The sequence below is a fragment of the Necator americanus genome, chromosome I, assembly GCF_031761385.1.
Source record: "Necator americanus strain Aroian chromosome I, whole genome shotgun sequence".
Taxonomy (NCBI): domain Eukaryota; kingdom Metazoa; phylum Nematoda; class Chromadorea; order Rhabditida; family Ancylostomatidae; genus Necator; species Necator americanus.
This window is the reverse complement of record NC_087371.1, coordinates 36,408,193-36,424,327: the sequence shown is the minus strand read 5'-3', so window position 1 is coordinate 36,424,327 and position 16,135 is coordinate 36,408,193. Positions and strand designations below refer to the sequence as shown.

General features: G+C 40.5%; 2 protein-coding genes across 3 annotated transcripts; one reads left to right on the top strand and one right to left on the bottom strand.

Annotated features, from left to right (window-relative positions):
• Positions 1-479: 479 nt before the first annotated feature.
• RB195_007972 (uncharacterized protein) lies at positions 480-1,070 on the bottom strand (the record flags this gene model as incomplete). The annotated part of the gene is made up of 1 exon (XM_013437172.2): positions 480-1,070. One exon carries the CDS (start codon positions 1,068-1,070, stop codon positions 480-482), a length of 591 nt encoding a protein of 196 aa, XP_013292626.1.
• A 4,920-nt stretch (positions 1,071-5,990) lies between these two features.
• On the top strand, positions 5,991-15,596 carry RB195_007971 (uncharacterized protein; the record flags this gene model as incomplete). Of its 2 annotated transcripts, XM_064181900.1 has the most annotated exons (18): positions 5,991-6,180; positions 6,266-6,305; positions 7,363-7,416; positions 7,894-7,982; positions 11,078-11,099; positions 11,196-11,223; positions 11,280-11,328; positions 11,419-11,459; positions 11,666-11,747; positions 12,535-12,694; positions 13,160-13,280; positions 13,736-13,844; positions 14,053-14,141; positions 14,415-14,510; positions 14,584-14,682; positions 14,749-14,867; positions 14,929-15,058; positions 15,510-15,596. In XM_064181900.1, 18 exons carry the CDS (start codon positions 5,991-5,993, stop codon positions 15,594-15,596), a joined length of 1,605 nt encoding a protein of 534 aa, XP_064038653.1. The 2 variants fall into 2 exon arrangements, with proteins under 2 accessions (XP_064038653.1, XP_064038652.1); XM_064181899.1 differs by lacking the exons at positions 6,266-6,305; positions 7,363-7,416; positions 11,078-11,099; ... (1 more) ...; positions 11,280-11,328; positions 11,419-11,459 and adding exons at positions 8,059-8,125; positions 8,692-8,755 and having other exon boundaries at positions 5,991-6,097.
• Between the last annotated feature and the right edge of the window lie 539 nt (positions 15,597-16,135).

Here is a 16,135-nt window from a genome sequence, read left to right as displayed (position 1 = left end):
ATGTGCGACAGAGATTAGTTGCCAGCTTGAAGGTAACATATCACGAATTTGACATGGTGAGGGAATGCGCAGGAAAAGCTAGAGATGGGATTGTAAATTGCCGGATTCAGAGTGGTTCCAATCACCGTTCCCTAATCGTCTTAAAAACGGCGTGGAAAACGATCTATAGGAAGTTGTTCCTAACAAATCAGAAGTCATAGAAGGCCAACCACTTCAGGCCTGACTGTTCTGTTAACTCTTGTTGGAATGAATTTTTAATAGTTTAGCTTTCAACCGGCTAAGTGTGAATGCTTGCATTATTCCACTGCAGAAGAAATAAAGTAGTAACTAAGTTATTCATTATTTCCGTGTCGCTTAACGAAGTGATTTCATTCACCAATTTCATTCTGATTATACGATTATCTATGCGGAATATACAGACAATATATAAACGGTTTATTATTATTTATTTGCCGAGAAAAAAAAAACTACCACACTATTTACAGATTAGCGAAGTCCTTGCACAGGCGTTCACAGCTGCAGTGACAGCTCCTCTCACGTCTGCGGCGATGGCTTTTGGAAGAGTGGTGTGGATATGGAGGGAATGGCATCGGTCCGTATCGTGGGTCCATCATGTAGCTCCAGGGAACGAAGTTCCACGGAATTTGGTAGCAAGATGGTGGACCATGGCGAGAGCCATGGTAGGACGCCGATCTGGAGCGGTGACGTCTGCGCGCGGGAGCGGGAGAGCGGGGTTCACCTTCTTTCTCAGGTTCTTTCTCCTTCCCACTCTCCTCGTCGTCTTCACCGGAGCTGAGAGAAGTAAAGGGCTCCTTGTCATCAGTAGTGTAGTAGTACATTCTTACACTTAAGTTGTTGTTCACAGCTGCAAATAGGTCATCAGCAGTTCTGATCATGATGCTGTCGTTGTCCCAGTCGACGAAATAGACCTCGCTAATGGGAAGATTGAGTTCCTTGAGTTTCTTTTGGAAAGTCTTGAAAAGATCCTTCTTGTTCTTATAGGTGATGATGATTCGGGGCACACTATCGCGATGTATCTTGATGGTGGCGGTTTTCTTCTCCTCGACCATGGTTGAAGGAGATATGAGCAAGTGAACAGGTAGGCGTGCGCTTTTATACTGGTCGAGATCTCGTTTTCTAAAAATCAAAAAGGGTGGAGCATTGCAACGAATGGCGCAATGTTAGTAAATGTTGCACAATTCGTAGAAAAAACGTTTCTAGTGACTCATGCAACATCCATCTGGCTAAATTACTACCTTCGAAAAGATAGAAAAAAGCGATTCTAGCAAATCATGTAGCATCGGACTAGGGAGTCTACTGACGACCTTCAAAAAGTATGCTCACTATCATGGAATACTTTCGAGCAAAGATGAAATCTCCATATAACACTACTAAGTGATCAGAGCAAAAATTATAAGGTTATTAATCCATTAGTTCTTCGTTTCTTTATATGCTATAGTCTTTATATTCTTTAGTAGTATTTTATATCCTTTGTTTTAATGTGCTTCCCAAGCGGCACGTTCCGTCCTGGTCAGGTCGGAGGTCAGAACGTTCATCATGTTAATTTTCCCATCCAGATATACATAGCCGGAGCATTCAGATATGTTCGTTCCGTTGAACATGAATGGGGCATCAGAAACTCATCGTTCCTCATGAACATCGTCTTGTCCAGGTTTAGCTGTAGACCTACCCCTTTCTACACGTTTCATCAAATTTGACCAGCTTTCGCTCCGCCTAATTGATGTTTGATGTTATCGCAACGATGTCATCAGCGGAACGAAGATGGGGTAAACGCTGGCCTCCAACTTTCACTCCCATCTTATCCAATTCTTCTGAACTTAATTGCGTACAAAGTGCTAATAGGGTGTCGATGGAAGGATTGGTTGCCGTAGTTGCAGTGTTTGCAATGAAATCCATTTGGAAATTTTCGGTGTATAGGAGTTATTTTATCCGGTAATCTGATTAGTCTGGTGCCAAGAGCATAAGGTTGTTTGAACTTTGAGCGAAATTTGGCGTGTATACTGGCCGCTTTCATACAATTTGCAAATTTACGTTTGAATATAATTACGCGCTACGAGCAAAATATTTTCCCTTCGTTATTATTTTACCGTCATAGCAAAATAACTCGAATTTATTGGACATTCACCGTATATGTTCCCTACAATCTTACACTGCCATATCAACTAATGGGCCAGCGCTTGTTGTCTCATTCACTCCGGAAGTTTACTAGAAAAATCTGGAATGAAGACGGAATGAGAGATGCTGTTTCTTTGAAGCCTCTTTAGAAGGAAGGACTGCGAAAGAACGACGACGTTGCTCCTACATCAGTGATTTCTAAAAGTTCATTTGCACATATCGAAAGTTGAACTGAACTCGTTGACGTATCCGCTGGCGTATTTGTAGAACAAACTCTCCTCTCCAAAAACCTCCCAAAGTATTTCTTTAGTTACTTTTTCACGAAATTATTCGCGATCTTCCAAACATGACAATCTGAACAGAATCTGAGCTTTTTCGGTTATTAAATTCCATCAAATCATCAATCATTTTTAAACTGATGAAAACCACGTATAATTAAATTCTTCATCTCTTAGAAGTAGTTTCATGTTTCTAACTCTTCTCCAAAAATTTGACTAAAACGAAATGTTGATGCTTCCATATTACTGCTCTACGCCTGGAACTTGATATAATATTTTGTAATGCGCCCAATTATTCAATATAATTCAATGTAATATTTTGTAATTCATGTAATTATTTAATGCGTAATGCTGTCCTGCTTATCATGTTATCCTTCATTCACCACTGCCAACCGCATACATCCTTGCGACCCCCCAACGGAAAAATCCCATCACACGCTTGACCCTGTGCATCACCAACTGTTCTTTTCACTTTTCATTATATTGTTTCCTTTTGTTGGGGTCATGAAACGAAAAATGCAAAATGAAAACGATTATGCACCTATGTCATTTCCATAGTAACTTTGCAAAAAAAAAGACCTACAACCGAACGTATGTGAACGCTCCAAAACTCCCCTCGAATCTGAGGTGGTAAGGATTTCAGGTGGAGTATAACGTATACGGGATCACAGATTATGGAGAGAGGGGAGTGATCCCGTTCATTTCTTTTTAATTGCCGTAAAAATGGCCCGGAAAATACGGCTTCGGGCGTTCGGCGCGCTATTTTCTACAAGGAGTTCCATTGGAGCGCACCAGCCGTGTGCACGCGCCGCATCTTCCAGGCCGTTTTTTTACGGCAATTAGGAAGAAATAGACGGAATCACCCCCTCTCCATAATCTACGATCCCCTATACGAATAATCCACTTAAAATCTGCGCCACCTCAGATTCGTGGAGTGATGCCTTTAACAGTGAGAAATTTGCTACCTGCGCTTAGAGCGAATTGGCACAGAGATTCTATCCTCAACCTTCCAGACTTTTCAAGAAAAAAGTAAGTAAAAAAAAACCTCATCATTTATTGTTTGACTGAATAGTTATTTTGAGGAAATGTAGTTAGTACATAGCAGTTCCAAAACATTTAATTAGCCGAAATTTTATATATTAACTTTTAGATAAGAAACGAACAAAAACAGTGCCTTTATTTTATTCTCTTCATTCTAAAAATAACATTCTATAAGAATGCGGTGGTTCATCAGCGCCGCTAGTCAGTGAGTGCAGGTTTTAATAAACACAAAGTTAGCAGAACTTCAAGGAGTAATAGATAACAGAGTAAAGTAATAATAATGAAGTAAAGTAATAATTCACGAAAACCTCGCTGCCACATCACGAAACCATGAATCCAGTTCACAATGCCGATTTCTCATGAAAAGAGAACTAGGAGATTGTTGGAGAACGTACATAGTGATCCACTATAAATGTTACTATCACGCTATATTAACTTCTAGATGATGAACGAAGAAAAATTGTGCTTTTATTTTACTTTCTTAGTTCTAAAAACAATATATATAATATAATATAAAATGATAAAAATACAAGAAAAAAGTAAGCAAAAAAAAACCTCATCATTTATTGGTTGACTAAATAGTTATTTTGAGGAAATACAGTTAGTACATAGCAGTTCCAAAACATTCAACTAGCTGAAACTTTATACATTAATTTTTAGATGAGAAACGAAGAAAAACTGTGCTTTTATTTTATTTTCTTAATTCTAAAAATAAAATTTTATAAGGACGCGGTGATTCACCAGCTCCGCTAGTCGGTGAGAGTAGATTTTAATAAACACGAATTGAGTAGGATTTGGTGGCAACAAGACAAGAATTCCATTCCACCTGATCACTTGGATCCTTCGAAAACAAGCAGAACACACTTTTCGCTTCCTGATAATTTGAAAAAAAATGCATTCCAAACATTTCGCTGTTCGATTTTTAACCAGGACATTATCAGTTCAACCAACCGAGACGACTGTCATAGATCACAAGTGCTCGGAGAAAACTTCATTTCTCCTTGCATGTATCGTATTTGTCGCCGCTGCCGCTTTTATGATTTGCACTCAAGGGCGGTCGGAGTTCATGATAAGATAAGGGGGTCGGTCTTACTTCGTCACCCCATCATCACTGTCAGCTACTAACTCAGCCACTTCTCTACGCTCGTTTCTCTTTGTCCCGAAAAGTTTGTGGCGCAATATTTCCTCTTCTTTCCGATGAATGTCTCTCTATTGAATGACTGACATTCAAATGTCCCCCGTATTACTCATCTGCACATTCTCATCGGTCTCACTTTTTTTCTCTTTGAAATAGTGAATACCGCACAGGAAAGAATAACCGATTGCAATTCGAAAGAAAAAAAAATGAGCACGACCTTTCGTACCGTAATGAAGATTTAAGTGCTGCTCACTCAATGATCCTATAAAAACCATTTTTATATAGTCTTCTGTTTTGTAAATAAATTTTTGCGTAAAATAGAGTAAATCCAAATCACCCCTTCGACAACGTCACTAATATAGGCGAAAACTCATGACAAAATGTAAGTGTATTTGAACAGACAAGGGAAATCTATGACATCATGTAATATATTATTTATTACTTTTACATTTATGGTATTATTTATTATTTATACATATATTACTTATATTATTGATATTATGTGTTATTATTGTTTGCCCTAAGTGCGGTGTTATTATAATGTAATGTTTGTAATGTAATGTTTGACTCCATTATGTGTTCTTTACTGGATGTGACTACATCAATGATCAAAAATCAAATAAAAATGATAAAAATGAATAAATATTAAATAAAAAATAAGTAAAAATAAGTAAAAAAATAATAAAATGTTAAATAATAGAATAATAGATAATAGGTAAAAATAAAAATAGTCGAGAATCTGGTCAATATTATTTTATTATGCGAAAGCTTGTTACTTCTAATTGTGAGTACGTCCACTAGATCATTGGTTATACTATTATTATAATAGATTATATTGTTATTAGTGTATTATCAGTATTATATCGTTACATATATGTAGATTATGTATTTGACCAAAATGTAAGTTATAATGTCATTAACAGCGCTTTTACGTTAATGAGAACAACACTATTCAAAAACTCCTCGCATGAAGGGAACCCCTATGTTTTTCTTTCCGGGAAAAAAAAGTTGTGAGGAGAAAGGTTGTCTTCTTCATTAATAAGAACTGTTTGAATTGAAATGTCCAAGGTGAAACTGTATTAGCAACCAACCAATATACACAATAGTAGGGTCAAAATGAAATGAAGCTCAGCGCAGTTACGTAAGCAGTTGCGCTCGAAGCGGTGCGGTGAAGCGCAGCGGATAGGATCCAATGAGGACCTCCGCTAGCCCCATTCGTCGCTGCAGTTCGCGAAGGTCCCACCTCGATTCCCACCCGCTATTTCCACTTCGCCGCTTACGCAATTGTATCACGGTTCATGTCGTCTCGACCCTTTGATTAATTGATGTAATTTTCGGTTCCCTTGTTGCCAGACGTTGTACGTTCACGCAATGCTGCTGGCAACAGGCCGGAAAGTATGGCAAGGACTGCGTCTTCGACTCTAACCAAAAATGTGCCCATAGTAGAGGTCGTGCAAGGAATCATCCAGAAACGGGACTACTATGGCCAGCTTGGTATAGTCAGGTCAAAACGACGTGAAGCTCGGAACAGTTGCATAAGCGGCTGCGCTCGAAGTGGCGCGTTTGCAGCCTGCGGCTGGAATCGAGGTGGGACCCGACTACAACAACAATGGTTGATTTGATGTTTTGGCCCGTTTCACTTCCAATCCGTCTTGTAATCGCTCCGTCTCAGACTCACCGAAGCGAAACTACGCGAAAGTTCGGATAGGACCGTTAGCACATGCAGTCTTTCTCGAAGATTTGAATAGCTGAATGTGCAGGTTTGAGGATGATTGCTATACTATTTGTTTGAGGAAATTTATTTATTTTATTTATTTGAAAAAATATTTGGAAAGATTAGCGTTTGCTAGCAAGGCTATGTGATTGAAATGCGAACAGCAGATACCGGAAGTGATCCTGTGATTTGGGACCGATGAGTCACGGACCTTGTATATATTTGAATTCCAAGCTTATCGCCTCTTTCCGGGGGAGTTTTAGTGTTCCATGCTCGGAACTGTTACAAGACGCCGTTATCGCTATTAAGTTTATGGATTGTTTACAGTCAATCTGATAACTAATAGCGACGAGAAAACGGGAAATGGACGGAGTCTCCGGAGCTGACGGGGTTAAACAATGGCTAGCGTGATGGTGAAATAGGGCGTAGTGTTGGTTCCTGGTAGAGTGAATTAATAGATCTAGTAGCAGTTCACAAATAGGGGCTAATTCAATCAATATGGATCCTAAGCGTAATTTTTTCGAGATCTGGATCAGCGTAGTCCAATGAGATAGTTAAATAAACAGATTTCAATAGGCGTCTTGCGTCTTCTCATTACTCAATGTGTGTGGTTGCCTGCGCATTGTACGAAGAGATCAACAGATATGGATTGGATGGCCATTGATCGCTTGATCACCGTGTTGTGCATTGGAAGGAGCAGTTTTCTTACAAAATATATTAAAGATCGAATCGCTTCGAGTTCACTACGCTTTGTGTGTCCGCACTGAAAACTTCTTTACCAAGAAAAAAAAGACAAAAAAAAACAGAAAAAACGAACTCTATTGTGTACTGTATTTTAACGCGTGCTGTCCCGTAGAAACAACTATTTCTTCGTTGAAACCGACTTCTATCGGAACTGTTGATTCTTTTTTCGCTGTGGTTTGTTTGTTCGTTGCAAAAAGTAGGAGGGGGATATCCCTAACGTCGTCGATGACGTCATCGCGGCGCCCGCCACCCGTTACCAGCTGATTTTTTGCCCCGCCCTCTTCCTCGCGTTCCCCCTCCGCGCTTCAAAGTATTGGCTCCGCGGACAAGCGGCGTGGAACAGCTTCCTCTCGTCAGTTGCCGAGGTAATAGTGTTTTTTATTGCACATGTCTAAGTCTCTGGATTCACCTGAAGCCTTAAGAAACTGTTGTGGACAAAGAAAATTCTCGAAACAGTGTTTGTAGTGTGTTTAGTTCTCATGGACTTTTTACTTCCTCCTTCAACAATTATATCCGTGAACATCAGGGAACCATCCAATGCAGCACCATACTCCTCTCCCCCTGTGAACGTATCTAACAACGGCTCAATGGGTTCCCTGCAAACATTTGCACTTATGTTACATGCCACATCCTCTTTTTTTTCTTCTGCCATAACAACGCGCCATCGATCGAGCTGCTCGCTTCGACAAAGAAACTATTTTCGCATAAATGTTGTTGTCGACAACGAGAAGATTGAGTATAAGCCGCATAGATCTTTTGGATCTCTCTCCTCGCTCGCTTGCTTTCGAACATTCTTTGTCGAGTTTTTTTTTTTCGTTGGTGTTAATTCAGTTGAATTTCAGGCGTTTTGCCCCTTGTGTCTCGCTGATTGACACCTTTGGTGCTGTGGGCATTGGTGAAGGCTCGTCCTCATCTGCCTCAGTTGACCTAGGTAAGCTACCGTTAATTTTTTTCCCCCGCTTGATCGTTAAACATTAACAAAACGCGGATCATGCTGGTTATAACAGAGTTAGTTTCGTTATCCATACTTGTTTGTGTGATTGCGTTTCGTCAGAAGGGAAATCATGCGAACAAGTACGGATAAGGTTAAGTGAAGAAACATTTCTCCTGCTGTTCTGACGAGTGGTGGTTGCACATCGGAAATCGATTGCGAGTGAGTTCTTACAGTAGGTCTCCGGTCGCTTACCCGAGATATCCCCAGCCATCGCTCCTTTACATTGAACATTGAGAGACATAGAAGTCAATAACAAGACTGATGCGGATTAACGAAGGCTTTCGCCGCATTTCTTTGTTTTTGTTCGAGAATCCTCATTCATTTCGAGAATGAAGGGATAAGCGATGTCACGCATGATAACAGCACCTCATACATTTCACATATGACCCTGTGGCATATAAATTACGGAGAGAATGCACTGATGTCGTAGGTGTACCATTAGAAATGTAATGAAAGTACCCGCCTAAGGAAGTAATCCATGTGGTCGATAATTTTACGCTTGCTTAAGGTAGTCTATTATTTCCGTTAGTAATCTTGCACGAACTTACCAAACACATCTATGTCACATGAAAATAGGTGTCAGAGGTGATATTTTCATGCAGAACTTGAGACCTGCTGATTATAGTAAGGTCTAAACGATCTGCAGGCCGTTGCAGTTGTGTAAGAGCCGCGCTCAAAGTGGTACGATAGAGCCACCGGTTGCTATCGAGGTGAGAGAAGCTAGCGAGGGTCCCATCCTGATCGCATCTCTGCAGTAGGCGGGCGACCGCTGGCTTCACCGTGCCTCTTCGAGCGCAGACGTTTACGCAACTGCACCAAGCTGCAGTTTTTTACTCGACTATGTGTACGATGAACACAGCATACTTTTCATTCGTTGATCCACGTTATTTCTTGCTGCACATTCATTTTCGTTTGTTGTTGTTATTTTCGTGATTGAACCCTAATTTCACACCTAGATCCAACTTATACTCTAAAAGGGGTACCATGCGCATGTTGCACTTATAACACCACCCTAAAACTGGGAGATCTGCATGAATAACTAAGTTGTTCCGTATGTCGAACAGTGCAGTAAATCCTGCCGTTTATTTCAAGCTCCTACATCCTCCTTAAAGGCATCACCCCACGAATCTGAGGTGGTGCAGATTTCAGGTGGAGTATTCGTATACAGGATGGGAGACTACGGAGAGGGGGTGATTCCATCCATTTCTTCCTAATTGCCGTAAAAAACGGCCCGGAAGATACGGCTCCATTCGTTTTGGCGCACCATTTTGTACAAGAGGTTTGATTGGAGCGCGCCAGTCTTGTGCGGCGCCGCATCTTCCAGGCCGTTTTTTTACGGCAATTAGCAAGAAATGGACGGAATCACCTCCCTCTCCGTAGTCTCCCATCCTGTATACGAATACTCCACCTGAAATCTGCACCACCTCAGATTCGTGGGGTGATGCCTTTAAATGATTAGTATATCCAGCCATCGCTTGCGACTATGACCAAAAAGAAGATTGAATTATATTATAAATAGATAATTAATATTGGGGAAGGGTTGTGGTGTCTTTTACATAGCAGAACCGCCGCACTCGATCATCCGAGCAGCAACAAATGGTTTCTTCCCTCCCTGTTTTCTACGTGGTTGCACCCTAATTCAAAACGAGTATTGCCCGATCGTAACACCGCAACTGGCATGATGACTTCCCCTTAGGTCATAATTTGGTGGGTGTTCTCTGGCGTAAAGGTCTCTGTAGTCTCAGACGTGCACAGTGGGGGCAACATGTCACGAGTTTGAGCGTACTGTAGTCAGCTAAAAGTTTTTAAGTATGGTATATTTCTTAGTATTTGGACCACTCTCATAAAACGTGCGAAAAGCAATTGTTCCCAGTCAATCCTGAAATGTCTCATCATAATCACTTAACCGCACACATCATTACTGTCTCCTTCTCCCGATCAATGGAACAATAATCGTAGCGCGCTGGTGCCAATCTCAACGAAGAGGGATTTTGCTGCTACTACGACTATTATGTTATCCCCAACAAGTGCAGTTGCTGGAAGAAAGACGAACAACTGTCTCAAATATGAAAAAAGAGCTATGAGGAACTTATCAACGTTTTATCGATTACAATCCCATCCTCCCATGAATGCGGACAGTAGTTCTCGTAGACCTCAACCGCCGTAGACATAGATGCGATAGTAGGAACCGGTGTTCCGACCCCATCACTTTTAAACGGCGAAAGGACCACCATCACTTCTGGACGGTTGACGAAAGAACCCCTTTCACTTTTCGACGGTTTTCGGGGGGACTTCTAGCACTTTTGGACGGCTGCTGAACGGATTCTCATTACTTCAGCTGCACCCCATGAGCTAGACCCCTTCACTCGAGGAGGGTCCAGGTCCTCCTTAACGCATCTTTGACCGTAGACCCAACGTGTCGGCTGACAGAGTTCGGCGTCGATTGTAGATGAGTCATATTTCTGTAAGATGATGCCGATGTATTGTTGTGGAAGAGATTGCACAACCATCCTCGGGATCCTTTTCGGTACCATTGTGCCAATTCCTAACCAACATTCTTTCTGCAATTAGCTGTGTAGTGTGTGTACAATTATTCTTTTTAAATCTTTTCTAGAACTAGAAAATGTAATTCTTCAAGAGCATTCTTAAGTAATCGAGGTGCAGATTGTGTTTGCTGTTACTAAATATTGAAAATAAACTGTAATGTGAAGTAGTAATTCGTTCGACGCTAGTTCTCGCGTGCACTCTCATAGCGCATGAGCGCTGAGTAAAGCTTGCCTCAAGCTTGTATCTTAATAATGAACAAGCGAGGTGTTTGAGTGAAAATGAGAACAGCGAGGTCAAAGTGTATTAAAATCACACCAAAGGGGAAAACTGTTTTCTCAACACGTAGTTTGTGTCTGGACATAATGTAAAAATATATCCGGTGTCATCTTAATTGTAAAGTGAGATTTCATCCATGAACATAAAATTATGTCTTACGTTTGATATAGATTCAGTTTCAATCCAATTTGCTGGACCGTTGATTTCAGGTCCGACGTCGCCAAAATCCCAGTAGGCGTCGCTCTGCCGATCGTTCTTTGTGCTTTCCTTCCTCACCTCAGGAACAATCCCTCGTTTCCTTCTCTGCCGCCTGTCGATAGCGACCAGAGAACGCGGTTTCGGTAGCACCCCAGAGGTTGTTTTAGAACTTTGACATATTTGAACATCCACCTAATGAATACTCGATTCCAGGATTGTATGGGTCCAGACATTGAGACCCTCATCCTCGTACTCTACCGTCGTCCTCCTTAGCGGGTCCGAGCATCGTCCATCACATCACTTCTTACCTTAACCAAGTGAATTTATTACTGATCAATTCCTGTCTACAAAGTGTCAAGGAGAACAAGAAACAAAACCAGTGAAAAGAACAGGGTATGCTCATCTTCTGATTTTTACTTTCCGAGAAAAAAAAATGGAATTTATTCATTATGTTCTGAAATCTTTGTGATTTGACATAAGACTGATTTACTAGAGCAACACTAAGGGCAGTATTCTCAAAATTCTTGTGATCTTCGTTATCCATTAGCTTTATTCTACAGAGTCTTTCGCGACAGTTCTTAAGTTTGTTTAATATACAGATGTCCGTAAAAGTCGATTCTTGTGTTAGCCCAACGAAGCCTTGCGAAGAACAAACACCGGTCGAGGAATACTTCTTTGAAGGTAACTACTAATTGCTTCAGTCCTATTTCATTCATGTTTCATTCGATCAGATGAGTTTTTTCCTCGTTCACAAAAAAAAACTGGATGTAGGTCACCGATGTGACTGCAATTCGTCGTTAAATCATAAGAAAGCATCTTAGAGGGTTCTCAGAAATTGGCAATATTCGACAGTTCATATAAATATTTTAAGTACTGTACTAGGAATACACTAGTTGAGTGTCATTAAGGAACTCATTATCATTGCAGTGTCTGTCAGGAATTCATTATCATTACAGAGTACATATGAAGGCAGCATAACACGAAATTAAAGATGTTGGGACTCCTAAGCGAATGGATGGAGAAACGAACTTATTGGATATACGTGTAATTACGTTCAATTCCTCCTAGTAAAAGAGAAAAAGGTGTATGGAACTGCCCTTGTTCTTCTTGTATCTCCAACTATGGTACATATTACGGATAGTATGATGATTTCAACCCGCAGCGCGCCAGCAATTGTACAGATGGGAAATCTTCAGCTGCTTATTTGAGTTACGGAATTCTCTTTTTTCTACAGCGTAACAAGTTGCATCGCAGGGGACATGGATGAATTCAATCGTGTTACTCACACCTTTTTTGGATTGATTGGCGAGAACTACATCTCTGCCTCCATCCATCTTCGTGGAAAGATCCCATCACCTTCAATCTCGTGATACGTTGCCTTTAATATGTCACCTTGAGACCAGTAACTTGCATAGTTGTTCCTTTTTTAGCTTTCTATTATATCATACTTTTATATTTGCTTTGTCAGGTGCGGAGAAACTTCTGGAATTGTGGTTTGGAAACAGAAACGCAAAAACCGGGTCGCTTCGCCTCATTCCTAGATATGAGCTTGATGCTATGCTCGATATTGCCAGATGCAAAGTGCTGCAGTCTGCGCATACTGGACATATCGACAGCTATGTACTAAGGTGAGTTGTGAACAAATGTTAGTGAATAATAGAAGGTATGTCAGAGGTAATACAAGGAGTAAGGAAATGAGATACGGTCTGCGCTGAATATGATCAGTGCGGTGATTAGGGAATTAGGAACGTTCGATTTGGGAAGGCGAAAGGGAAAAGAGATTGTGTAGCTGGTAGCGAATATGCGCGCGTCGTGGCAGATGCGTCATGGTCATCCTGTTAAGAACATTTGGCGTCAGTCGTAGTTACACTACATCTTAACACGTGAGAGAAAAAGATCAAAGAAAACGTGTGCTTGTGTTTCTCCCGCTTTAATGACTACACACTTGTGTTGTTGTGAAGCGTATATCCAATGTTAAAAATCTATCTAATATGTGTTATTAAAACATGCACTAGGGTGATGAAAATGCTGGGATACTTCATTGATTTATAGAGATCATTATCAAACTTTAGTTATGTTTTACTTCTTTTAAGCGAGAGCAGTTTGTTCGTATCGGAGCGTCGCCTTATTCTGAAGACATGCGGATCCACACGCCTTCTGGCTGCGTTGCCGATAATAATCGAGCTCGCAAAAAGTTATGGGGGCTTTGATGAGGTATGACGTAGTCGACTCGTAGTAATTTTATTGTTTGTGAAAGGGCAAGTACAGTAGTAGAAGATAGTATTATTGATCTGGCTGGAGGTGTAGTGTATTTCCAGAAGCGAATGAGTGTAGCTGTTTTACTTCACTTCCTTTTACACAGAAGATTAAAAAAACCTTCAAGTCTCTATGTAACCTGAAAACTTACAGCTTTCAAGTACTGATGTTTTAAGGAGCTTGCGCGTCCAAAATACGCATCTGAGATCTGATTTGAAACATTTAGAATGCTGTTAGTTATGGAGCTGTTCTTACATAAAGACTTACTTGGGATGTAGTTCAGGACATTTGCAAAATGCCCATTATTGTGAATTGAAATATCAGTTTTCACCGAAGTCCGTTGATATGGAAAAATTTGGGAATTTAGAACAAAATATAGAAAAAGTCCCTCTGTTCTCAGATTTTGTTTTAAGGTAGTCTCAGTGTACTACTCACGCAAGAATTTCCTTCGTCCCGAATTGCAGCCTGAAGAGCACCGCTCTTTTGATGCAGAAGTTGAATATCTGGACGGATTCTTTCATGGTGCGTGCGTTTTTTCTTCTCATATTATCATACAGGAGTGGTTGTGAAGGAAAGAGGACTACTAAGATAAAATCCTACAGTCTCTTTAATTGCACCCATGCTGATAAAGACCGAAATGCTCTTTGAACAACCCCATTAACCCCACTTATCATCTCATTCTTGAGTGGCTGTTATCGTAACGTTTTCAGCATAGTCTCCTTTGTTTCAGATGGACATGCCTACTGCATGGGATCACTCAAACAGGACTGCTGGTATCTATACACCTACCATGTTCCCCAACCTGTCACAAAAGTAGCTGTTAGTTTTTATGGTCTTTTCAAAACATAGGACAGAGGCCAACTGGAATGAATTGCAAAAGAAATATCTTTTCCACCTCATTTTTATGAGATCATTTAAAAGTTGTTCTTAGAATGGAATGATATGTAAGGCTTCAAAGGTTAGAAACAAATCATGGGCCCGTTTGAGTAATTGCAATGAAAAAGATATCAAATATAAGGAAATCCACACAATGAGAAGGAAATTTAACGCCAGTCATGAGGTAAATTAATGAGAAGAAATGCGTGGTTTTAGGATCATACACTGGAAATACTTATGACAGATCTTGATGAGGACGTATTGCACACCTTCACAAAGGATGCATGTGAAAATGGAAAGGATTGTACGGAGGTATGTTTAGAATCAAGTTGTTCTTGCTTTGGAGTTTCCTTCGCTCCCTAATAAGCATTCTCATACACTTCAGCGTGCCGGAATTAATCGCATTGTTCCCAAGGGAACAGTCATTCACGAAGAACTTTTCGAGCCATGTGGATACAGCATGAATGCGTTTTTGCCGGACTCGGTTTGTACTTTGCCTTAAGTTCCTTTTTTCCCATCTAACGCATGTGGATTATCAGAGTAATTGTAGGATCACTATGCCACCATTCACGTAACGCCTGAGAAGGAGTTTTCGTTCGCGTCATTTGAAACCAACCAAGACCTCGTCTGTTTGTACAAACAAACAAAGGAAGTGCTGAATTGCTTCCGGTACGCCCTCATCCTATTTTCTACGCTACTTGTCCTTAACGCAAGTCCATTTCACATTCAGTCCTGGGAAACTTCTAATGACTGTGTTTGCAAACGATGGCTCGAGCAAGGGGCGTGATGCTCAGCAACAGTTGTGGGATCGCGAACTCCCGGGATACAAGCGCACCAATGTGCAGTTTGTCAGACTTGAGGTCTGTTTAATTGATCTCAGGCTCGTTTAACTTGAGTAGACGTTTTGATGTGCTCATATTTAATATACTATTATTTTAGTAGCGAGACTGACATATCATCTTTAAAAAAAACAAAGTAATTATTCATGGTTTCTTAGAAGAACTCGAATCCTGTCGTCGTATAGGAATTCTTTGTCGAATATTTGAAGTTTTTTTTTTTAACACAGCTCCACAAACACTAGCTTTCTTCGGCTGGGTTCATAAATTCGTAACAAATGTACACAACCTAAGAACGCCTTACTAAACACACCTTGATAGAAACACATTTGGGCGATTTTTTAAAATGAAAGCTGGTATTTCAAATTGCCGTTTTGCCTCGCCCGATAGCGCAGTTCTTTTTTTCTAAGAGAAAAAAAACGAGGAAATGTTGTTGACAATTCTGACTTGAAATGGTGTGATAGATGTGATTCAGACGGAGACGCTGGTATATGCACACTTCGTGAGGAAGGACGGCACGGAGTCTTCAAGCGATGAGGATGATGGAGCACTCAGCGAATAGGCCGGTTGGCTGAAAAAAACGCCTCTGTCTCATCTGCTGTCTCGACAGTCGTTATTAATTCAAATGTCTTTTTCGTTGTGTTGCGTTCGTTTGCTAGATTAATTTCTATTATTACTAAATTTTCGCGTAGCTTTTTATTTAAGAGGTTATTTATTCCTTAATATTTTTATTGTAACTCTCGAAAGTTGTTCAGGAATTTTACGTGCGAGTTTCTGTTTTTGTTTCTTTTCCTAGAAAGTAGTTCATTAACTGTTTGTTTATCCTTCTGCGCAAACATAAATAAACATAACGTTATGGATTTTCCATTGAATGTCACATCATATGTCATTGCAAGACTGTTTGAACCAGTGTGGAACATATTGTTTATATGGCTTCATGGCTCACTTTCATGACACACAGCCTGGGCTTTCATAAGAAAAATCGCAGAGACAATGCACTGCACAGAGGGCGCATATCTCTTATTTCATCGAGATCTGAATCGATTAAGTACGTCATCCCTTCCTGTGATCAAGTTTACAGCGTTCCTAGTTGACAAGAAC